This window comes from Mycetomoellerius zeteki, unplaced genomic scaffold (assembly GCF_001594055.1).
Source record: "Mycetomoellerius zeteki isolate Tzet28-1 unplaced genomic scaffold, Tzet1.0 scaffold135, whole genome shotgun sequence".
Taxonomy (NCBI): domain Eukaryota; kingdom Metazoa; phylum Arthropoda; class Insecta; order Hymenoptera; family Formicidae; genus Mycetomoellerius; species Mycetomoellerius zeteki.
In genome coordinates this window covers 830,217-857,519 of record NW_017256287.1, presented here as the reverse complement: position 1 = coordinate 857,519, position 27,303 = coordinate 830,217, and the positions used below count along the sequence as shown (strand labels likewise).

Genomic DNA, 27,303 nt, shown 5'->3' with positions numbered 1-27,303 from the left:
ATCTTACACTATTGGAACTTCAACCAATACCTTCTTACGCTTTTAACATCAACATTTCTTTTTAGCTGGTTTTCCAATGCCTTTTATCTCACAGATTAGAGAAAACTTCCTATCTCGCTTGTTCCTTCTTTTTTTTTATGTATCTACGCGAATCCGAGATTTGGACAATTGTGAGGATTCTTCTTTTTATGGAATGAATTATATGTTCTTTATAATGTGGATTAAGTTTCAACAAGTAATAGAATGCAAATTCAAATGTCAATATCAACTCGATCACCAACAAACCCTAACAAGGCCTGGGGTTATTTAACCCTTATGTACCAAGTACATAAATTTGCTCTCGTTGGCACTAATAGTTAGTATACTCTAAATTCATTTTAGCCTATCTTAATTAGCCGAACAAATTATTCGTACTATTTAAAATATTGCTTTTATATATATAAAATTCAGCATTATGCAAAAAGGCGGAAACTTGAGGAAGGACCAGGTATATTTAGTTTGTCGTTTCAATCGCAATATCATTTTTGCATATGCCAACAAATGTGATGGATTAATTTCTTTCATACTGCTAATTTTACTGCTGTTGCAAGTATGTAAATGTTTACATCATTCAACTTTCATAACGTTGTTACAATATCTATCGTGTATTTTGAACTTGTTTACCTACTACCTAATTTCATCCAAAATTGCTGCAATTAAGTCTGGATAATATACTGCAATTAGTTTTATTTCTATATAAATGGCGTTATATCATTTATGTCATTCTCCTATAAAGTATTATATTTCAACTTATTTTTTCTTTTAATTATTATCCTGTGATATTAAATATATATATATATATATATAAAAAACGTAAAGTGAAAATACAGTTTTAAGTCATTCATCTATTTGCTAATATCTTGTAATTGTTAGGTTTAATATTTACATGATAAATTAATTTGCATATATATAAACCGTTTTATGTGATTATAAATTATTATTTAATTCCCAATCTGAATATTTCGTTATATCTCATTTCGTACATTACTTTAGAATCATTTTATTATTATATATAATGCTTTTCTCTTGAGAGAAAAAGTGTGTATGTGCATGTGTTTTGAGAATAGGACGAATTACTTTTTCTCTTCTTATTTTCGGAAATATTGCAGTCACGTTCCTCGTTGTTTCGAGAGTGACGTTCATGCGCCGAAAACGCGCCGAGTGTCTCTTTACTCTCAAGCTACGAGTGAAATATCGGACGTATCATTGCTAATATTTTTCCCCCGGAAAGGTGAGCCCCCTGCCTGAGGCCGAAGCTAAGGGCGACGATAACTCACTTCCTGGAGAATCCTTAAGAACGCGACGGCAAAGTCGGATTGGGAAGAGGCAAAGGTGGGACGAAAGGGAAGGAAACGAGACTGCGGGAATAACTCAAATTTATGAGGTGTAGAGCCAGACCAAATTCCCGTTTGTACCATCCCCCTGGAGTCCACTTATACCCGACTGTTACCCTATATATGTCGATCGTTTACTCCGTGCCATAATCTACCCTTTCTAAATTTTCGCTGCCCTCGTTTCTGTTGCTCCGCCGGAATTCGGATATCGTATCCTCACGATTTTTCGCAGTCGCCAATATATTGTGCGCCAGAATATGGAAGAAATTACTTTTGCAAAACGTTTATGGTCTATTATCTTCATCCCATTATCCTCTCCATATTCTACTTCAATTTATAATCTCTTTACATACGCTGAACTTGTTATCCTTTTTAATCGCAACAATTTTTAATAGTTCTCATGTACTTTATTGATTTTAGAAGATTTTCTTTATAAGATTTTTTTTATAAGAGGTTTGCAATTTTACTTTTTAGCATTAAATATTTCGAATGAGATATAGATAGAGAGTGAGAGAAAGGGGTGAAACAGATATAAAATAGAAAACAAAACTTCACATTTTACTGAATTTATATAGAGCCCATTGTAAACATACTATTTTATATCTCATTTCTATTTTATATCTGTGTCACCCTTTTCTTTCACTCTTTTTATTTATTTATATGAAATTCAACTCATCAGAATTGTTTGCATTTGAATACTTCATATTTTACTATTAGATTTCTCGTTAATTTCCTAGTAAGACCTTTTACGACCTAAATTAGTGAGAAAAAAGGAAAAGAGGAAACTTGAAAAAAATCCAGATTATATCTCCTCTTGGAGTTTTTTTTGGTATCATTTGTTTATTAATGTTATGCGACACATATAAACAATTTATGCGCTTATTATGTAGTCAGTACACATATATAATACTATTCTTAGAGATCAAATTAAACAGAACGCAAATATGCTTGTGTATCATACGTACCAGCAAACGTAACGCACATAGCTGTCCATGATCGTCATTGCTATTGCTGTCATTATTAGCCATGGCTCGGTTTCCGAGCACGGCCTGATCGAACCGATATTTAATGCAAAGTCACGGAACACGGAGCAGGTACATACGTGCGTGTGCGTATACGTAAGTCGGCAAACGCGTGTGCTACAAATTATCGATCTGCCGCGACTTTACGAGCGATTCTCTGCGAACCTAATACTCGTAGTCGATACTGGCGTGATAAAATTCGAAACAAGCGTACACGAAGAGCTACAGAAGAGACAGGCAAGGTGTTAGAGGAATTCTAAAAAATAAAAGGAACACAGAATGAACATAAAATGTTTATAGAAGATAAAAGAGACAGGGTGAAAAAGATTTTAAAATGACATATGTACTCGTACAAATAGATATTGGAAATCTATTAAAATATTTAGGAACTTACATGTGTGCATGTTATAAAATTTAGAAACAAGCCTAAGAATAGTTTTAAAAAATCTATGATTTTTCTTAACGTAATCAAGAGCTATTTCTCCAAAGAATATTGGAGAATGAGAAACAGTTCAGAAAGAAAATATACTATATTCGATGATGTATTGTTCCCTTATTTCAAAAGTGACGCAACTAAAAAAAATTAAATTTTTCAGAAAAGAAAAAAAACTATTTTTCAACTTAATAGAAAGTTATTAACTAATCAAATAATCTCGGCAAAAAGAATATGCTTTGAAATACATGATTATTTTTGTCATTTTTGTTTTATAACTATTAAAAGATCCACCTTTTTTAAGTTGTAATAATTTTAAGATTTTACAAAATTATAGCAAATCCGAAATAATTCATAATAAATCATAATTTGAACTGACGTAACTCAAAATATCACCAACAATTTATCTTGATTAGTCAACATATCTGAAATCAAAATGAAACAATTTCTTCTTCAAATTTCATTGAAACTGTTTTGTCTTTAAATGTTCTCTGTAGAAAACTCTCCTTATTATTTACAAAAACGACACAACTCAAAATATTTCACTCTGTAAATGATATTATGATCTCTTTGAAAATCTTAAGAACGATAATATTTGGCGGACGGACTATAAAGTTAAATTAATTTACCTTTACACGCGTGGATTGCAAACTATACAGACCGTTTATTTTTCTCTCTCTCCGGTCACTTTTAGTTTATTACTATCTTATCATTGACAATTGTATTTCAGTTATCTTACAGATATTTATTTCTTGACACTTTATATATATATATATGTGTGTGTGTGTGTGTGTGTGTTAATGTATTTGACTTTTGGTGAATTTGGAAACAGTTTTATTGTACTCAGTCTAGTGTACTATATTTTATCTTTTAAAGTTTCATCCTTAATATTATATTGTAGCATAAGATGCACTTTACAATTGTTGTTCCAACTGGCCATCTAAATGTATTGGAGTATTTCGAGATTTAAGAAGTTTTTTTACTCGCCTAACATCATGGCTCAAGGAATCATAATTTAAAAGCATCCACTGATGATTATTGGATTTTGTTGCTGATGATGGTACAAAGTGAACCGAAACGTCTATGTATCTAATTATGTAATTGTATCTATTAAATTATATATTGTTTTTATAATTCTTGCACATTATTGACGACGCTAATTATTAATTGCTTTCATTAAGCCCTTTCATTGTTCTTAGTTTATTTTTGATGAATGATAAAGTAATCTTTATCCAACTCATGGCAATAACTTGAAAATCACATTTTTTAAATTGTGTTACTTTTGAAGTAAAAGAACGATTTGTATACACACTCATATAATAATAAACATGGTTCATTATCATACATTTTAGCTCATAAAACAGTAACCTCTGATTAAACGTTTTTCTCATCTCGTGAAAATCTAAAAAGGTTCAAGTGTATTTTTTGCACTTCTCGTGGTGCGGCGCTCGCAACCCCCAGAACATGCTCGCGTTCGTAGTACTCTTTACTTAAGCGACGATGCTCCAGCCGACATACGGCGCCGTCGCATGTTGAATACTTCATGTTACGTACCCCGAAGAATGCTCACCGAGCGCGCATCGTGTCTGTGGATCGGTCTGGAAGGACACGATTATCCTTTTACGGCCGACGCGAAACGAAGTTGACGTATACTGAATAAACAATTCCGTTGTGGAATGGGAGGCAAATGAAAATACAGAAGAAACGTTCTGTCCGGATTGTCTTAACTTCGGCGTTGATCGATTACAATGGAATAATAACGAGTATATTATACAGGACATTCGCGTGAAATTCACGACGTTAATAAACTTTCTTATAATCGTGTACCTTCGTATAAATTGAATTTGAAACATAATTACAATATTGGTTAGCCTTCCCCCCGAGAATCAAAAACCTTCGAGAAATTAAATTTCCGCGCTGCAAATATATGATAAAATCTTATTCTTTAGTCAGCTTTTAAAAGATTTTAACAGAATTTTAATACCGAGACTTAATTAGTAAAAGATATTTAAACTTTATAATTAAAAAGTTGCACAGAAGGAGAGAGAGAGAGAGAGAGAGAGAGAGAGAGAGAGAGAGAGAGATAACATTTGATCGATGAAATCGCCTACATATTCGTCAGAAACTAGTACTCTTAAATTTTGAGACAAATTTTACGAGATGTTATATGATATTTATTTAAAGATATTGTATAGTTTATAATTTTAATGTACGATATGTGTGACTATATTATTCCATATATTATTTGTTATTGTATTAGTTTTGCATTATTTATTAGTAACATCATTCTATCACTTTATTTACAGAAGGTGTGTGAAATATATCATAAAGATCTTTTTATTAGTGACGTTGATAATTTCTTCAAGAAATTGAAGTAGATGTCCTCGTCAAAGATTCAATTTCCTAATAAATAATACGTGAAAACGTATGTATTGCGCTCAATATATCGAGCGGAAGTTTAATAAAGACGTAATTAAGCTGACGGTAAAGACATCACCGATCTCTATCGGTACGAAACCAGAAGTAATAGCATTAAGAAGCCCCTGAAGATTACGAAACGCAGTCCCCTAACTCTAATCCTTATATCTGACCCCTTCACGGCTCAATGACTAGTTAAACTCGTCTCTTCTGCGGTGACAGTAAAGACAACCATGCCACAGTATTACCCTAACTAGACACGAACCCTTGTCTGGAGTCCATGTCTATGTTTCTTCAAGACCGATCTTGTAAGGATTGAAGATAAAATTGTTAGCGATAGAATTGTTAATACAGATATAATTGTCAAAGACGTATTTACACAAGTAAATTAGTTTACATTAAAATGAGTTTTATAATTACTACTTCAATCTAAAAAAAACTTTATTCGTTTATAATATATTATTCATTTTTTGTGAACAATTATAAATATAAAATTATCATATAATAATAATAATAATAGCTTTATTGATGTGCATACAATTTACAAGAAAACCAAGACAGAGAATATTATAGAGAATATTACAGTATCCTATATCTTTTAGAAATCCTATACCCTTTAGAAAGCCTCTATTCTTTAGAAAATTATTAAAGAATCCTGCATGGGGTATATATATATATAAGAAATTTGAAAATTATAAATAATCTTTTTTAAGAATTCTTCCTGGATGTAAGAATTTATTAAGAACGCAACCAATGAGAGACATAGATGTAAAAGCTGATCAAAAAGCTAGTTCGGTCTTGTTATTTTGATATGGAATAATTTTTAATTAAGATAGGATATCGATATATGTAGAAATATAGATATATACCTAAATTCAGATTGTGAGCTAGAAAACAGTGATCGGTATACGATAAGTAAAATTTAGATAAACAATTGACAAACGAGCCAAAAAAATGAGAAACTGTCAATTCGATGCAAATGTTGAAAATCTACTAGAATATATAATAGATTTTTAACATTCTCCTCGAACTGACAGTTTATCATTTTTAAAATTATTCAATTAATTTGACAGTAGTGTGAAACACCGTTTTCTAAAATTTTAGTGTTTTTCTTACTCACGTGCAATTTATCAACATTATGACCGAAATAATTCACAATAATTATGCTTATCGGTTACATCATTGTAGGATTTTTAGTCATTCACTAGTCATCCAGCCTTTCAACTGGTGAGATTGCTCTTTAATAGAAGAATGATTATCGCACAATGATTACAAACGAATGGATATCGCCTATTGTGTAATTACTTTTTTGTTTGATTGCAATTAATGGATCTTCTGTAATAATTCCTATTTGCTGAAGAAGGCTAAAATATTAGCCAAGACATATACGAATTAATTTATTATTTGAGATAAAGCTTTTTAAAGCTAAACTACGTACCTTTCACTATGCTAATTCCTAACTGTCCGTTTGTCATTTGTTTATTTATCGAATGTATTATCTCGGGAATTTCGTTAATACTGTTACCTTTAAAAGTTTTAAAAATTTATAGATACTTTTAAAAAATTTATACTTTTTATTTTTCACGGTAACATTGAATCGCTATCTGCGAGAAAATATCAGCGTGAAATATTTTAACGCTATTCTTGGCTTAATCGAAAATTCTGGTCTGGTTCTCGTCTCTGTACATTCTGTCGACGGACTCACGACGAAATCAGCCGCGGTAGTTCTGGAGGCCGTGCAGCACGTGGTACGCTAGTTCAGTTTACGAGCATTTTGTGCAAATTGGTGGTAAAGTTAGCGTCTTAATATACATTGGCTAAATTGTTTACCGAAGTTTGCGAGCGGACGAAGCGCGCGATGCTCGTGCTGCTTGGTCGGTCCACTATGCGCACTTATTCCGAAGTCTGTAACTAATCCTACAAAACCTTAGCGAAACTCTTCGCATAACTAATTAATCGACAAATGAAATTCAACGATTTTATAAATTGGTATCTTGTAATTATATTTAAAAAAAGATTATACCATAAAAGAAGCTTACGCATACAAAATCGATAAATAATTGAATTATTATAAGTCGAAGGTAGATCGATAAGAGTAGGTAAATTAAATAGAGAAAGAATCCTATTTTTAGTCAAAACGAATTTTGGTACTAGGTAATATTCATATGCAAATTTGCAAATACATGTTTTCCGTTCTATAAACTGTGCACCGATTCAGTTTATCGGATTTGAATCGCAATCATAAATTGAAGCTGAAAATAATATCACAAATTACATTGATCTTAAATTGAATAGTGCTAATAAGCATCTTAAAATATTGCAAAGTTAACTGAATTACTTTTATACAAAAGTAATCAAGATCTTTTATATAAAAGCGTTAGTATTCGCGTAGTGATTGCATAATGAATTATAGAATACCTGTTTTAAATAGATCATTTTACTAATATTTCTTTTCTTTGAATTCTAATGATACTTTTGTATAAGAAAGAGGGATAGTTGTTGAGGGTTTTTATGTACCCTCACATATTTTTTAAATATCCTATTGTGTAACACAAAACAAATCTTCAAGATAAATATAGAACATACTCGCGGTTCAATTGTAATCTGATTTATAACAGGGATAAAACTAAAGTAACAGCGAAACAGCGCTCGCAAAAGTTAACAGTGATTCTGAATACTACGAATGATAATCCAACGCGAATGTTTGCATACAGCACAGTTCGCCGTGAATACAGCCACATATTTTTTAAACAATAGTATAGTCGGACGTGCATTTTCAAACGAATGGAAACGTTATAGCGCTTGCATTATTCCGTTCGATTGGGCGGATACCCACATGTATTCTTCTGAAATTCAGTATCGGCCGCTGCCTCTCTTTTCTCTCTGCAGTATTTTTTGACAGAAATAATCCAAAAAATACAATGGATCAGTTTAAATCACAGACGAATGTTGCTTTTCTTTTTCGTGCCATTGTATAAATCGAAACAATCGACAACTTGATAGTTATAAAAATTAATATCAAAATTAATTATTCTTTTCTCAAATTGTTTTATATAAAAAATTACTCGAATTTAATAGTTAAACAAAAAAGTATTTTAATTCAAATAAAATTTTTAAGTTACTATTGAAATTTTCTTTTTATTCTGCAATCTAACAAATTAATATAACTCCAATTTAAATGCTAATTTGGTTTTGGCCTATACGAGCATATTTGTCTACGATGTCAGAAAATATAAAAATTATATAAATTCTATTCTTGCATGTAAAAACAAGTTTTTTTTTTGTTTTCTTGTCATGTGTCACAATTTCGATACAACAGACTTATGAAATGTTTTGTAAAATCTTTTCTTGATTTATGAATTTTCAGAAGACTACAAATTTTTATTTACATTTATTTATTAATAAAGTGTAAAAAATTTGTGTTTTACCAATCTGTTATCGAACAGTGACGTGTAAAAAAAATAATTTATTTTTGTGCGTTTGTAGTGAAGAGCTACAGCAGATTTAATAAGAATTATTTTTTAAGTAACGCTAAAAATACAAGAAATGCAAATCATGCGCTTGATTGTGCTTGAGAACCTGTTTATTGTTGTGGAATTAAACGCTCATCTGTGCATACTGGAGAGTTAATGACAAGCCGTATGAGAGTTTGGATGCAGAATGGAAAGTATTCACCGGAACTTTCATTACCTTGCATCGAAATTTAAGCCAAGACAGTGAATCGGAAAACAATATCCGATAACGTGAACCTTTGGTTACACATTGTACATGAGTGCTTAACAATGGCTGAGAGACGCGCAAGTTTACCTGGTTCCATCTGAAGTCATCTGTCTCTCTTATATAAACGAAATAGCGAAATAAAATTATATGAGAGTCTTCCGGGAAAACAGATTAAAAAACAGAATAGAAAAGAAAAGTGATATAATATATCTAACGTTAAGTAACATCTTTTTTGATGAACGAGATTGAACGATTCTAATCTAGAGAAAATGTTCTTTCAATATTATGCACGCGATGGATAGAAATATTTGGACATTATAAATGTAAAAAATTGCATTTATCAAGAGATAGTGATTTCAGATTTAAATAAAAAAAAGAATTTTTCATTATTCTTAGAAGATATCTATTATATCACGTTTTGAAATGATAACAAATCAGTTGGTTTTGTGCTAAGTGATAAAAATAATAAAGAGAGGTCAAATTTGACGAGCAAAAGCAAATGAAACATAATAATTTATTTACATAAATTAATAAAAATAAATCATGAAACGTTTTTGAACTTAATTTAGTCACCACCAGCCATAGAAAACAATAAATCAATCAATTAATGAATTAAAACATAATGAAGAAAGTGACTTTTTTAATTATGTTTTAATTTATTAATTTCTCTGACCGATAAAACTAATTTAGTTAAATTCGTGATTTATTTTTATTAATTTATGTTAATAAATTATTATTATCTTTCACTCGCTTTTGCTCGTCAAATTTGACCTCTTTTCTCTATAATGATTGATGTAATTATAAATCCTATTTGACTATCGCGAATGTTCTAAATCCAGCGAAGCTCAATTCTCGTTTCAACCGTTGCTGCATCACTTCGAACGTCACGGTCGGAACATGCGGCGCGATGAATCGTGCGGAGGCGAAAGGCGCGGAGAAATACATAAGATATCAACATTGATACCGCGCGCGCGAAGGGCCGCCACCGTCGACGGTTCCGGTCGTGCCTGGTACGTCGCGGGTCACGAACTGGTACCCACCTGGTTAGGAAATCAGGGAGGTGTCAGGAGGGGTGATGGACGTGGAAGGGGATCAGCGCATCATGTTCCGTAAATGGACCTCCAATCGTTCCCGATGAATAAACTATTTCCCTCTATCTCGTTGGGCATTTTTATTTATGCACAATCCGACAGAATGTACGCGAGGTGTACGAGCATAAGCGCGTCGATTGATCTATTCGTGCGCGAAACATTCACGCGGAAATTACGGCAAAACGATTCCAGCGACACACGAGAGTCGGAGAATAATAGGGATGATATGAGGGAGAGGGTGGGCTTGCAGTTGTGTTTTTACATCACCCACCAATAAACGCACGTCCCTGTACCGATTGTAAACGATTTGTTTATACGTGCAGCAGCTTCCGGTCGGCCGCTATTTCGCCCAGCGATCGGAAACACTCGCATTCTGTTTGCCCGTTCACAGTTCGGCTCTAATCAATCTCGATCGTTTGTAAACGCTTTGCGTTTACGATGTTTTTCATTATCGACGTGTGAACTTCGCGATCGTAGCATACGATTTCATTAGCGTGACATAAATATCTGATATCAGCGTAGTGCGGAGGAAAGTCGATCGGCGAAATGCCAATGCCGGGACGGAATTTTGTACGAGAATAAAACGGATTAGCTAGAACTATTCATCGTCAGGCATCGTCGAAGTATGGTAACATTGATCTTCCGATGTTTACAACGCTACCATGGACAGTTGTATTCGTATTGCACATTTCGACGCGCTTAAACGAAATTCGAACCACAAAAATTGTAGTGCGCGTTTGAGTATGCAATCGGGAAATTGACACCAAAAACACTTTTCTTTTTATTTTTAATATAAAATATTGTTTTTCATCATATGCGTTATGCTTGAAAGGCCAAAAAAAATGTGGTCATGTATCAACTAGAACATATAATACATTCTACAAGGAATTTTGAAAATAATGAGCCTCTATATTAACCATATAGATATGTGTATATGTACAGAACTTTACTTTAAGATGCTTTATTTGTTGATAGTGGCTAAAAGTTTAATAGAAATATTCCCTATTATATTCTAATGTCATCTTTGAACCATTAAAAAACGTTTTTATAAATAATTTGCATATTGTACCTGGCGGGTACCTGCTGACTTTCATTAGTCAATCTATTTCTTTTTGTTTTGAATTATCGTTAGATTAATTCAAAAGAAATTTATTTTTAAATTATATTTTATCAGGAATGCAAGTTCACTAGTTTGTGCATTGCTTTAATTTAATTTAGACTTAAAGGTACATTTTATTTTTAATTTATCATTTAAATTTTATTTTGAAAATATTTTCATATTTCTTATTTTATTCAAATTTTGCTTTGATATTAAACGATTACTAGACTGGATGATTATACTGTACGTTAAATGTGACAGTAGAGCTCACGCTATGTCGCTATAAGTATGCGTAAAGATACACTTGATTTATAGCGAATTCCGTTGTATAGTGCGCACTCAGTGCACATTAAAGCCATCGTACACAAATTGATGTAAAGATATGTGTTTAATATAAATATATGTGTTAATATAAATATATGTATCAATATAAATATATGTGTTAATATAAATATATTACCGTAACATCCTCAGTACTTTATTGTACTGTAAAATATGTACTTTATAATTCAAAGTATTATACTGTAAAATATGTACTTTATAATTCAAAGTATTTGCATTTCGCTTTAACACTCCGATTAAGTCAGTGTATGATGGCTTTAATAGGCACCAGAGCGTCCAATTGAATTCACTATTGTAATGAAATGATTCTTACATATATATTATCACACTTTGAAATATGAGAGCAGACATTTTATGTCACTTTTTTAGTGATCAGCTCTGAAAATGATAATATTAAATTTTTTTAATACCAAACTTCCATTTCATCCTTTCGCAATAATTTCTTATTTTTAGAACTACCAGAGATTTCTTTTTATTAATTTATTTTATTACGAGATTTTTTGCGTATAAATATTGCAACAGATAGCTTTTATCAGAAAACTCGTAAATTGAATTGTGACATTCGTAAATAAGATATCACGATATATCATCGATTAATAAAATTACTGAAATGTATATTCTTTGTGGAAATCTTTTTTTCACTGAAGTCTAAATCCGTGTGTTTCTCCTTAGTACCGTAAAATATTTCGGTCATTTTCGTGTATTTGAACATGGTTGAGGCTTAGAACGACCCTCGGAACGTTCCAGTACTAATGTCTAGAAGGGTTGGAAGTTACAAATGATGCTCGGGCGATTCGCGTAAGAAAGAGGTTGGCAGGGTGTAGCCGGAGGGCGAAAGGCGAAGTTACCTCGTTCGGAGATTAGAGAGAGATCGTACTTTCTTTGGAAGGGACCATCGGCAGACAACCGACGCTTGTCCGAGTGGCACCGTAAACGCCGAGAATACGTTTTACGATCTTAGGAAGACGAGAGGTAATCGAAAACCCTTCGAGTAGGAACTTTTGTAGAGGCGATGCAATTTTAAACACTCGTATAAACTTTTAGAATTACAGTTAAGTAATTATGCAGATCTTGATTATTCTCAGATAATAGTGACGCAGTTATGAAATGTCGGATATTTACAGCGATCTTTCATTTTCAAGTTACTCTTGTCCAAAATAACTATCGGTTAATGTATCAATTATTCAGTGCAAAAGGTATCAGCTCCTGCAAAAAGCAGAAAAAGCATTTCATAAAGCATTAAAGCTATAAATTAGGATTTCTGAGTATGGTACTGAATATCGGATATAGCACGTCAAATAAAAGAGTTGTATCGAGAAAAATGTGGCCCACATTCGTACTTCACAATTAGCGTGTTAAATGGGATTGCATTCACATTTGACATTTAATGCTACATGTGGTCGTTTGCTTGCGAGTTTTATCTAGCGCTGAACATACAGTAGTACGTGGCATGATCTGTTATTCATAGATTGTACATTGCTGTATATTCGTGTAGCACATGTAAAAAAAAGGGATATCGAACGCGTAATTACTTATGGTCGCATCGAGTGGTTTGATCGCGCGAGAGCACAACGATGCCAAACATTTATCCGATAGGTTGATACTTGTTTGATGCTTCTGCGAGATTCCTGGCGATATTAATATGCCCGCAGCGTGTTATCGATATTTCTCGGATGATCGTGTGCACGACTCAACGGTTTTATCTGAAAATAGCAGGCAGATGTCTGTCGGTCTGAGAGCCATCATTATCCCCCGCGTTGGTATGAGAGAGGTACTATATCCATTCCAATCGTTGAATGAAGAGGACGGCTCCGTTCAGGAAGGACTAAAAAAGAGTCCTCCTCTTTTTTCGTGAAAGTTATTCCCGCGGGAAACAGCTCTTTCCAGCTTGCGCAAAATACTGCACGTTCTTCCAAAATACAGTTCGGTTCAACATCGATTGAATATCGAATAGCAAGTGACTTTTGGAGGCAGCAGCCGACGAAGAGGTCGATTTGTTTGTTGAAAACATTTTGGAGTTATCCCGAAAAGTTTTCCCTCCTTCGTCCCGAGAACACCAATGAAGGCGGAGTCGACTTACGTGTTGTCGAATAACTGGATCGACCCTCTCGCCGAGTGTCCATTCGCGAGCTACTTAAGTTCCTCGCCCTATCTCGTCCTTCCCGGGTCATTATTCAACTCCAGGCCGATCGAACAGCGAAATCGCATGAGTCACGGATGGAACACGACGGTGAAATTGAAGCGGTCGAAAACACCTTGATTAAGTTGGTGACATTGCAACAAAATAGCTACCTGCTCTCTCCGCCCAGAGATTAGGGTATTAACGCTGAATGAGTAATGTGATGGAATGTAATAGACTCCGCGATTTTCGAAACTTCCATATAATATTAAAGCGACATCGTTAATCTTTTATTTTTTTCAACTATTAACGAGAGAAAAGATTTAGCATTTCATTTTATACAGAAATTTCATATAACATGATGTATTATGCATGACAGGAAAAAAGTATTTTTTGAAATAATCCGAACTACATTTTTCCGCAATGAGTGCATTAATTTGAAATGTGCGTCGACAATGTCGCGAACCGCAATTTCGCTGCAAATGAGCCGCGACCGTAGATTGTTTTACCGCATACACAGGTAATAGAATCCGACTTTGTAACTCTAGCGCAGGTCGCGGCGCGGCCTTTAATCAACTCGGAAAAAAAAAATAAAACTTCTCGATGGAGAGCGTTCTCGAAGCACGGTGCATTCGTTCTCGTTTATCTTCGAAAAGGGAACTCGGGACAAGCGAGGAACGGAGGAACGAAACAAAATAAAAAAAGTAGGGCGTACACAATACGAGCACGCAGGATGGGGGTTGTGGAAACTCGATGCTCCGCGTTCGAAAATGAATTTAAGCACACCGAAGCCCATGTTACTGAAGTATCCGGTTCTGTGAACTTTGGTGATAAGTTTCATGAAGTGCACTTGGGATGGGCGTATGCGTGTGTATGCACGTATGCGTACTCGAAGCGTGTATCGCATTGCAACGCGGATCGCGAAGCTACGAAACAAGTTCGAATGGGAATCACCGTTTCGGTTCGTTGCGTTCGATTCGATGTCGCGATCGATTGAGATAACTTCCAGCTTTCAAGCGCAGATTCGCAGTTTAGTCGCATGTGGTGCATGAGTACAGAATACACGGACTGTGGAATTTTGTAACGTGATAAATTGACCGAAGTATACTCATCGAAATAGATCGTTCACTTTTCCTGATTTAAAGCACGAACTTCTTTATAAATCACATTCATCATGAATATCTCTTTCACATTTTCAAACGTCAAGAGTATTGTCGGAGAGATTTTCAGGCTAGATATATGTACAAACTTTTAGATATACTGAGATTAAAGTCACAATACTTTAATGTACGTGTATGATGACAATTATTACGCGCAACGAAATACGCTGTTTAATTTAAAAAAATATAAACAGATAATATATCTTCTTACGAATATTGAATTAATTAGCTTAAATTATCCAGAATACTTAGACTAACAAGACGAATGTTAGAATCATCACTATAAACTTCTCATAATCTCATTGTCTTAACTAGTCTTAACTTTTTCTTATGTGGCTCCTTAATGCAAATATTTAAAGAATATTTTTTGCTCCGTATTTCCCTAAGGATTACCATAAAATGTAAAGGCAAACCGAAAAATATTAGTAGCAAAGCGAAATCGAATGAAACGCTGGACAAAATCAACAGATGAATTGCAAATTTATAGAGACTGTAAAGTTTGCTAAGCGCCATTATTGGTAACAGCGAGTACTTCTTTTTTCATTTTTAAAGCTTCTTACAATATTTTAGAAAAATATGATTTTTATGATGAATTTTTACGATGAAAATTAAAAAATATTTCCCTGAAAGAGTGAGACAAAATTATTTATGTGTGTGCAAAAACGATACGTTAATTTGTCATCTCAAACGTTTCAATAATTTATTCTACTTTATATTCACGTAACAAAATTTTATTCACATGGTATTTATATCGCAAAAGAGTCAACTGTATTTCCTTCTCGACAATGCTTATTAATAATAATCATTAGCGCGGAAAAATGAGCATTTTCAGTACGTTATTTTGGCTATCTCTTTATTGTACATAATTGCGCGTCGGAAATTCAATCCAGGCGCATCCAGGGCTGTTATTTTACAATGGAGCATCAATGAAGCGGATTATGACAGACGATAATAATTTGTGCACGCGATAATTGATAAATACATGCTTTTTTTACTATTCGAAAATAAAATATTTTTCTAAAATGAATAAATTGAAAGACTTCGTCAAGCAAGTTATTGGTTATCTGTAGGTATCGGCTCGAAGTACGATTCGCAAATGTGTTCTACTGGCCCCATATTATTCAATTTTTACTCCTTTCAAATTAGTTGATTAAAAAAGAACGGAAAGACGAAAAGATAAAGGTGAGCGTCAGTATGATGAAGAGATGACGAGGGAAATGACACAGCTTTACCTCGGAGGAAAGGTCTCACGATATAAAGGGCGAGGGCAGTAAGACAGCAATCTACAGCTCGGTCCACCGAGAGCTGTAACACCAGTGGAATCGAACTTGTAATAAGGTACGTCTCGCCCACTCACCAGAACTCGATTGCTCTCCGGGGACGACGTCGCCGACTCTTGTCTTCCCTACCTTCCTTCTCCTCCTCCTCCTTCATTTCCTCGTCCTTCTCCTTCTCCTCCTTCTCCTTCTCCTTCTCTTCGATAACCTTTCTGTACTACGTATTTTCCGGACTAGCGTAAAGGGAAGAAGTTTAGGAAGTTACAAGGCCACTTCGCGTTACGTTTTCCCGTTATCGCCATTTCCTTAAGGTTACACCAGCGTATCTTTGGAATTTCAATCTGCGTGCAAGATTCTCTACCCTTCTCTTCCATTCTCGACAGAATTATTCTTTCTTTGGAAGAGGATACCGATTCCATTTGTCAAAAGTAGATTGGTACCTAGGAAAAGTACGTCCATTTTTTACGTCTTATCTGCGCGAGTTCCATGTTTCGAAAAGTTATTGCAGCCAAATAAACCAACTGCACCGATGAGAAATATTTGTAACTGCACAACTTTTCAGGTGAATTATTCGAGTAATAGTTTTCTCCCGATAAATCTTTTTTGTTTATTACTCACAACAGAAGTGAGATATTAAATACATATGAGTATAAAGCTATCTGAATGAAAGTTATGATTATTTTTTTAAGTATACTATTGATTGAGATCAGTTTTTAATGTTATTTATAATATACGTAATTTTATAAAAACTAATTGCAATTAAAAATATCCAAACAATATTAATTATCTTATTCTGACCGTTTGAGGAAGTCACTGTGCATGAAACATTGATCGTCTGACGTTGCACCAAGTAAGAAGAATTATGAGCGTCATACAAAAAAACCAATATATTATACAAGATGTTAGGAATAATTTGCGATTAGAATTCAATTCGATTACCGAACTATTACTATTTTAATGAATTGTTAGGTATAGTTAACGTTTTATTTTAAACATTGAAAATGACCAGATAAAGATCGAAACGTATGTTTATATGTATAATTTATATGATCAATAATATATGGCATCAATATCTAACTTGACCCTTTTTTATTTTATTTATTTCCAAACAATATTGTTTTTTTTTGATGCCTTATTAAAAATATACATATACATATATAATATGCCTTAACCTTCAACTACCTGGTATATGTCTCGTTTTAGACTTTAGAATATTAATTTACATGTTTGGATCCACACACAATTTCCACGGCGGCAATTTTGACTGGCTCTGTAATTATACAGGGTGTTTCAGAAATAGTTGGCCAAACTTTAAGAACATATTCCACTCATTGTAAGAATGAAAAAAAGTCATATAAACATGGGTTCGGAAACGCTGTATACATTAATAAATCACAAATCTTAATGGAAGATATATTTTTTTTTCTAATGAAATGCCACAATGTATAAAATCGAAATATCAAAACAAAAAGATTTTGATAATAATTGAAAAAATTATGCCAAAGAATGGTAAAGAACAATTTGTAAAAAGAGTGCAATAATCAGCTTTTTTTAAAAAAATCATATCTTTATGAAAAGATACAAATAAAAATAAATAGTGTTTTAAAAAGAGGAAAATATGAACTTTAAGAAAAAAATATTATAATTATATTGATTCATATATTTCAAAAAGTATAATTATTTGCATGAGTGAAATGGGGGCATTTTTACATGCTCGGAATAATGATATCGGAGATATGTCGGGGATTTTCTTTTTTAATGCAATGAAAATATTTTATATTAAATATATAATGATTTCGACATTATTTATTCACGATTTTATAACTTCGAGAAGATAGAGCGATCGTTTCGCCAAGACGCCTCTCTCACAAAAATGCTTTTTTTGACAATGAATATATGTTTTAGTTATAAGAGGGGACAACACATAGACTTGAATACAGCACTAATAAGCAGGCACTTATTAAAAACAAATTTTCACTTTCGGCAAAAATCTTTCGAATTTACATTTGACGGGTCCAAGTCACCCAAGCCAAACTTTTATTGAATTTTTAACCAAGAACGAAACGAATACCATCCAACAGCCATCGAATTCACCCGATATGGCTCCCTGTGATTTTTTTCTGTTCGATCGAGTCAAAAAACTACGGATGTTGCAAATTCAACTCCATTTTTAAAACTGTAAAAAATCGAAAACCGTGCAGAGGTAGATGTACTCAAGACGGCGTAACTTTTACAAATGTCAAGCTATGGCGATAAAATTTGGTGGAAATGTCAATGATAGATGTGGCAACCTAACGAAAAAAATAGAACTCAAATCAACTGACTCAGAGCATCACCTGGTGGTAATTCCGGGAACTTTTTGATCAAGGTGGTATGTTAAATGTATTAAATATTTGTTCTTGTCTAGTACATATTTACTACATTTATAAAGGAAACATCAAGATGATCTAAATTTATTAAGGAAAATGAAATATAGAAATCATTAGAGAAAAAAGAAAGTTTATCATGCAGAAAATCAGATCGCGCGTAAACGACAGTAAAATAACAAACGTTTTATATAATATTCGCTTATCTCTCGTGCTCGACGTTACTGGTAATGCATCGTACGATAATTATATTAATTTATATAGAATCAATATTAAACATATCCGGGAAATGTATTTTTAATGAAGTAAATACGTGGATGCATAATGTGCCGCGCGCTGAATATTACATATCGCAGGAAATAGATACTCGTAATGCAACGATACACGTGAAACCCGCAAAACTGCATTGCGACCCGCGATAATTATTCGAGATAATGAGGGAAATTCATGATTGCCAGTTTGCGAGGATCTCCGCGTTAAAAAAAAGGGAGAGTCATTAGTGAATACGTTCGGACGAAATAACTGTAGTTTGTTTTGGAAGAAGAATGATTTCATCTAGTGTAGCTTAAAGATCAAGGTAATAATACGTTGTTGAACGTGTGAGTTATATAAAAGAGCTTTACAAATTAAAAAACCACTAAAACAGGCAGGCAAATGCAAAGATTCAAAGTTTCCGTTCGAGTGAAATGCTAACGAAGTCGATAGAGAAGGAAACCTCACGTATTTTTCTCACGTAGTGATCGGAATGGAAAAATCTCGTTCTTGATCGAAGCCATTGTCGCTGACGGCGATGCGAGAATTCGCAACATCGAACGAAAGACTCAAACTGATTCGACCATCGAGAATACATCAATATAACCGCCACAACAAAGACTGCAACATTAAGGAATAATGAAAGGACATCCACACTGTGCGAAAGAAAAGGGTGGAAAGGTGAAGATAACGACGGATGGCTCCTCCGTTGGTGGTCTTATCTTACGCCATGATGCCTCTTGCGTTTTCATTAAAAGACCACCCGTTCCCTTGTTCTTGTTCCCGCTGCCGTCAACCCCCTCGTAAAAGGCATGCCACCCCTCGAAAAATAAAAGTCGCAACAAATGTCAGCTAAGACACTCGATTCCCTTGGCATTTTTCCGCGACTTTCTTGCCACAGACAGTGGTGCGATCGTCGCGCGAATTTCATTAAAATTTTATTACACAGCAAGAGAGGACAGAACGGAAACGTGACAAACGTTATTACTACGTGCTTAACATTTATTAATTATTAACTAATCAGTAAACTCTAAATCAACTAACTAAAATATAATCAGAATTATAACAATATTTTTATTAGTATTTATGGATACCAATAAAAATGTAAGTTTGTAATTATTTTAAATCAGTCGCTTCCATTCGCGCAACTTTATCTTCTTATTCTTCTCATTTAATTTATCTTGAATTATTTCATGTTAAATATTTTTAATAATTATGTCATAATATAATATTAATAATTATATTATAATAAACTTATACATATACGTAACAAATTGTAAATTCCGACATAGTTTTTCATACAGTATTCCGTTTTATTCTGGAAGGGAAAGGCTCTTACTTAAATTTAATTATAATTACTGTATCTTAAAAAATTTAAATGTTCTATATTTAAAACACAAATATGAAACGTGTATATCTGGAAAATACATTTATTGAGTACACACGAAAGTTCATACGTCTTTTACTCAAACATCGCGTCAGAAGAAGAATATCGCTTGCTGTTCTAATGCTGTAGACTATCGATAGTTAGTTGTTGCATGAGAGAGTGAGAAGGAGCCAACTCAAGGAACAACGAAGGGGGTAAGAGTAATCCCTATTGTTTCTCCTGTCCCATAAATCCTACTAGCGCTTCCTACGCCTCTCTAGAGCTCCGCTCGCGCTTTAACCATGTACAGAGCCATCCGCCCTTCGCCACTTTCTACCAACTCCTCGTCTCAGCAACATGCTCCGTAAATCTCTGACCAGCTGTGCTTTACGATACGCGGTTCTCGTAAAGATACAAGAAATCTTATTCGTCATTTGACTGACATCGTTGGAACTATTTAAAAATCAATCTTATTGACAATATCCTTTGATGAGCAAATCTTGTCGTTTCGAACATAGTAACATCGATTGATAACACTTATTATTTAGTATTAGTAGTTCCAAAGAGAAAACTAGTCTTATTTAAATGACGTAAATATTGTAGGTACCTCTAAATCTTCGTTAATTCTTACTTTTAATATTTTAATTAAGAAATTGAATAGTTTTTTATTCTAGACTATTAGTTGTAGTACTGATAATAATTTATGATAATATTGTGTGCGATTAACTCATATAATAATTATACTATAGCTACGTAATATTAACTTTACATACAGTTAATAATATACGTAATTTGATTTGTACATCGCGTAACCGTATTACATGAATTAATAATATCGTCATAAGTTTGTTAGGCGATCACAATTATTTTTAAGAAATTTCATTTTGAAACGTTTATACAATTTGTGAAGAAAGACAATTGGTCAATGATTTTACCACAGAAGAAAACATTAATCCTAGACATTTAGATTTCCTATTTACAGATATATGTCGTGAGATATTTGCCATTAATACGAAATAATTGTCAAAAGTATTCGATATTCGATATGTATACAATATTTTCTTCCATTCGTCACACTGAGATGAAGTTTCCTGAAAATATCTTTTATATATGTATTGCAAGACATTTCCACAACCGCGTTTACGATTTCTGAGGCTTTGACGGGGGTGCTTTGCACCTCTAACACGCCAAGGAGTTTACTATGAGGTCTTATATCAAATATAGGTTACTTCGATCGTCAGTAAGCCGCTTAATTTATGACAGCGACTTCAGTAAATAAGATGCTTTACTAAAACTGCATGTTTACCATACTCCTTATCCGTCAATATAATTCTGATTTGATTTCATTGTGAGAAAATATCACTATAAAGAAAAACCTATAAACCTGAATTTTAATGAGTTTTTCAATGATGTTGATCAATATAAACAAAATTAAGAAAGGTATATAAATTATAAATGCTAATAAACAGCACATAAATTAAATAAAATCAATATAGAAGTTCAAACTAACTATCCAATCTCTAATTCATTTAATTTTATTGAATTAAATTAAATTAAACTGTGCTATTTAATTTAATTAGATTAAATTGTAAATTATTTATTATTAAACTTTATATTGTTTAAACAAGAAGAATCTTATTACACCGTATATGTGAGAACACAACCAATAAAAACTAGAAACGGCCATAACGAAGCTGGGGATTTTTGATGCTTAATAATTCAATATGAATTTATATGTACAATGCATATACATACCTATCTATATTAGGGGCCGTCCATATATTACGTAAGCAAATTTTTAGCCATTTTTAATCCCCTCCCTCCCCCATATAAGCAAATGTCAAGATTTCTGAGACCCTGCTCCTATAATTACGTAAGATTTTTCTATATGCAATGTAATAAAAAAAACTAATTTGCTGATATTATTAATAATAATTCGTTTTGGCATACTATTTTTTGTTGTCAACGTAATAATACGATTTTTCAACATTATTAAAAGAATCGTACAATTGCATTGTAAAAATTGTGCCAAAACGAACTGTTATTAATAATATCAGCAAATTAAATATAATTTTTAGACTTATACATCGACCATGTGATTAAACTGAGAGTACAGACGACATAGTACTAATCTTTAACTATCAATATGCAAAACATATAATCTAAAATATATTGTGAGAGAATAAATATATAAATACAATATGTTAAAGTTTTGTCAACTTCCGCTCAATTAAATCACACTAACTTTACCATATATCTACGCTACTGCATCAGCAGCAGATTTGAAAAGCTTTTTGCAAATAGTGCTCGTCGTTTTTCATCAGCAGCAGACAAAAATTTTACGTAAAGATATATACGACCCCCTCCCCCTTCATGTAAGCATTTGTCAGAATTTGTCTGATTCCCCTCCCGCAATTATGCATACGTGATATATGAACAGCCCCTTAGGAAGTAAACTTAATTCCTGTCACTCGTTATTAGAGGATGCCGGCTTCAACGCGACGAGTCTCGTCGGTGAAGTCGCATATTTTTTATAGTTTAGATATTGCTGAAAATAATTCAGTCCTCACTGGTTAGATTTCTCGACACCAAAGAGATTTGCCAATCGATTGAAAATGAATCACAATAAGCTGTTTTTCTGATATATGAAGGTCGCTTGAAAAGTTTTGAGCCTCAACATGACGGTGGCATTACTCATCAAAATCATTCTGGTACTACAATCGTACATTAGGCGTCATTGATGCCTTCCGGATTGAAATTTATAGTTTTCTCCGATCGTACACATATCTATACACTGTTAAAAGAAAAGAAATTTGCTTCCATTACATGTAACAAATTTCTTTTTTTTAATAGTGTATATAGATATGATGTGTACAATCAAGGAAATGACGCCTACTCTGTACGTGCTTTGAAAGATACCTGTGAAAATTGTAGCCATTATGGACGCTCAGTTGTTGTTTGACAGTCTTTTGTGCCAGTCGATGTCAGTGATTTTGTAAAAATGGAAAAAATTGAATATACATTTCCAAGGCTCTGTTGGAGCAGTTTAAGCGAAACGAGTCAGATTTTTTGCGTCGATTAATAACTGTTGAAACTTGGATCTACTACTTCACTCCTGAGAAGGAACAGTCAAAACAGTGGATTACATCTATACACTGAAACAAAAGATTGGTTACTGCAGCAAATTAGATGGTAAAATATGGCATAGCATTTTGAATTGGCTGCAGTAGCCAATTTTTGGTTGAAGTAGCCAATTTTTGCTTGTGTTAGCCTATCCACAATGTTAGGATTTCAATAGGTTAACCCAACCAAAAATTGACTGCTGCAACCAATTAAAAATGCTATGCCATATTCGACCAATCTTTTTTTCAGTGTAGAAGCCTATTTTACAGAGCAAGACGCCAACTATTATTTGAATGGGTTAAGGAGATGGGAGCATCGCTGGGAAAAGTGTATCGACTTAAAAGGAGACTATGTTGAAAAATAAAATTGAATTTGATCGAAAAAATACTTGTTTCTATGTTAGGCTCAAAACTTTTCAAACGACCCTCGTATGCTTCTTCACTACTTCAAGAAAATCGCAGCTGAAACGCATCGCTCATTATCCGAAATGTACGGTGATGAAACTCCATCGGAAAAACATATAGAGTTTGGTTTGAACACTTTCAAAACAGTGATTTTGACGTGATAAAGAACGTCCCGAACAGCCGAAAAAATTTAAAGATGTCGAACTGCAAGAATTGCTTGATGAGAATCCAACTCAAACGCTTTTAGAGTTGTCGAAAGCGTTAAATGTTACTCCAATGGCCATATCAAAACGCTTGCATGCTATGGGAAAAATTTTGGAGAAAAAAAAACGGCAAGAATTAAGTTTACTATCTAATACCATGTTTGCAAACATTTTGAACTTTGCACTGATATTTTATCAGACTTAAAAACGCAGTTAAACTTATAGTGAAATAATATCACAATTTTGATACTCAAGAGGCATCTATTAAAGAACTCTTAATATGTTGGTAATCTGTAAATAAATTTATTTGTTTTTAAATTTTTTTTAATATATATTGTTTATTTTATTAAAGCTCTATTTCTCTAATCAAATGTTTTTTGCATTTCAGATCGAAGATGCTATGCTGATGTTCGACAAGCAAACTAACAGGCATAGAGGTAAGTACACTTTTCCTTTCGTTTCTTTCTTAACATGTCACATTATTACGAAAAAATCGTTGCAATTTTATTGCGTGCAAATGTGTCAGAAATACGTCTGAAACTATCCTATTTAACGAGTCAATAATGTCGCCATTCCGCCGGCGCGAAGGTAATTAACGAGCCCGAGTTGAAGCTATAATTAGTAATCACGGTAAATCGTAAGCCGCGGTAAATATGGGGGAAGATAAATAACATAAATTTCCGGATATATGCTGCCTACACAAATCGTGACGGCATTTTGCGAATTCATGGTACGCGGATCGATAGTCGCATAGAAGAACTTATTGCGAAGCATGAAGGAACGCGTGATTAGGAACAAAATAAAAAAGAGCATGTTAAAAAAATAAGCCTTATTGTGTTTGAAAACCTCAAAAGATTAAACGTTGCGCTAAAAGTTTCTTACATTTATGAAATGATTAATGATCGTAAATTTTGTTTTCCATTGCGATCTTGCAATTAATTTTTAAAATTGCATATGTATATATTATATATTTACTCCACATTTTTATATGAAAGACAAACGATCTGTTCAATTTAATGCAAAAAATTTGGCATAATGCTAATGAAATGCTTATGTAGTTATTACATATGTGTGCCAATAATAAATGGAAAACAAAAATCGTTCTCAGAAAGATTAATGTTTAATCAATCGTCAGATAAGTTTAATAATTTATTAATCTGCTAATGCCGATTCTCAACTGAAACCATCTTCGTGGTAGCGATAATGAATATCATAGAATTATAATTGCAATAACAATTCATTTTATCAATCAATTTATTCTTCAATCATTTTTTGACCTTTAAATTTTTCATTTTTTTCCATCTCCTTATTCACGCTCCTTCTTGTGAGAGAGTGAGAAAGAGCCAATTCATGGAACAATGAAGGTTCCATAAATCCAACTAGCGCACTCTTTACATTCTTACCAAAACTTAATGTAGAAGTGGAAGGTCATCAAGATTAAAAGCCTTCGATTTCAAATAAAATAGACGCGTCTAAGAAATTTTTACGCGGCACTTTGCTAACGCGGTAGGGGTGAGGAGATGGAAACGTTATTGAAATCGCGCGAGGAGCGTATGCCCAATTGAAAATCGACTGAGCAGGGAAGAAGGGTAAAGATCGAAAGGTCGCGATGAATGAAATATCGCGGCAACCGCGATAATATATAGGGCAGCTCGACTCTCAGCCGTTCTCCGCTGTCGAGAGCATAGCAGGCTTTGCGATCGGCACAAGTCTGGATCCATTCACGTCGCCGCTCCAATGGGGTCGATAATCGTCAGCGATCGTGGTACCCCACCTCGCAGATAATCGGGGTGAAGGGGGGTCTTTCTCTCTCTATCTTTTTTATCGATACCTACCACCTTCATAGCTGTCGTTTCTAGAGCGGAGGCGAGCGTCTGGTCGGGCTCCGATGATAGATTCTAATATCGCTTATGAAAAATAGGGGCAAATGGGATATGAGAGCTGGCGCCCTTCAGTACGGGGGTTCTTCCTATCCCGACCGTGGTGCTGAAGAGGACCGAAGGGGAGAGGGGGAACACTGAAGGTGCGTCGCGCATCGCGCGAACGCCGAGGAAGTAGGAGTAACTGAAATAGCGAGGCGCGAATCGACACTGGTGGATGAAGAGTGAAGGAAGAAGGGTGAATGGAAGTGGAAGTGAGATAGGGGACTCTTTCAAAGCCGCACGTAATCTCTCTCGTGATGACATCCATACCATCCTCGTACGACGAGAGTCTGCGAACCTCAAACCTCGAACTGCTACTGCTTCTATTGCTGTTGCTGCTGCTACTCGTCGGTAGATTTCGCGGTACTTCCCGCACCCAGTCCCTGACCCCTTAAGGGGATCATTCTCAGATTCTTCGATAGACATACCGTGAGAAATTTTAAACGAAATACGCGCGACGAGGATATTTATCCTCGTCGCACTTGATATTTTTGATCAGCCAGTCTTACACTCGTGAGCGAGAACTCATATATACATAAATCTTTATGCTTAACAAAACGTTCTAAAGATACTTTACTTAATACTTCGACCATCTTTCAAAAATCGTAAATTTTTATCAACAACGTATTTATGTAATCTTACGATTTGAATAATTATACAAAAATCGTTTTTTAATAATGTTCCTACGATTTTTTGTTTCTGAGTTACTCGCGGATTAAAGTAAAAAGGGGATCACTTGACCCCCTTTTCCATTTGAAATTTTTTAAAGATTAACAACCCCTCGCTTAGGGGGTTGAAATTGAGCGTATAAGAATTATACGTCAAAAGATGTCCCCCTCCCAACATAAATCGATCTGTTTTTACGTTTTTTTGAAAAATCATTTTCGCAAGAGTTATTCAGTCTATTTTGTTTTCGATAGGCCATCCTATATAATATAATTTTCGTATAACATTTATTTTTATACGGAAGAAAGGTAAATTTTCAATTTCAGTCATTTTAGAAACGCGATACCTGATACATCTTTAAAGAGTATATAGATATAATTATAGGGTATATAGATATAATATAAGAGTATATGGATATAATTTTATAATATTCGAATTTTTTTACTTTCCAAATCTAATTTTAAAAAACTTATTGACGAGCTTATATTTAAACAATTTTATTAATCGAGTTATATAGTATAATGCATTTTTAGCAATACCAATAATCACCTTCTGCGAGACTTATCTAATTTTAAATTCATTTCTCCGTGATTGTAATATTTTCTTCAAGTACACTCGATTTCGATCTGCGTCCGATCAATCCGGCGCCTTTTCGAACGTCGCCATCGAATTACAAGGAGATCCTCAGACAATCTTCCGGGAGGTCTCTTTACGCTCAAATCCCCGAAGAGGCAGTCGGCTAGCGACCGTCTTACCCCTCTACCATCCATTCCTTTACTACGTTATGGAGGGAGAAAAGAGAACTCCGCCGAGAACAGCCCGGCAAGCGTTTCCGGACAATTTCGAGTCCCGATGGCTCCCGCAGCGAGCTATGATTTCCACGTGGATGGGCAGGCTGCGATTGCAGCAAAGCGAGCTTTCTCTCTCTCTCTCTCTCTCTCTCTCTC

General features: G+C 33.9%; 1 protein-coding gene across 3 annotated transcripts in view; it reads left to right on the top strand.

The window, feature by feature from the left end:
• Rbp6 (RNA-binding protein 6) overlaps window positions 1-27,303 on the top strand; it is a 701,590-nt gene that overhangs the window by 552,303 nt on the left and 121,984 nt on the right. For all 3 annotated transcript variants that reach the window (XM_018462127.1, XM_018462129.1, XM_018462128.1), the window contains one exon: window positions 24,157-24,205. In XM_018462127.1, coding sequence (XP_018317629.1) covers window positions 24,157-24,205 — 49 coding nt within the window. The remainder of the gene's footprint in view (window positions 1-24,156; window positions 24,206-27,303) is intronic.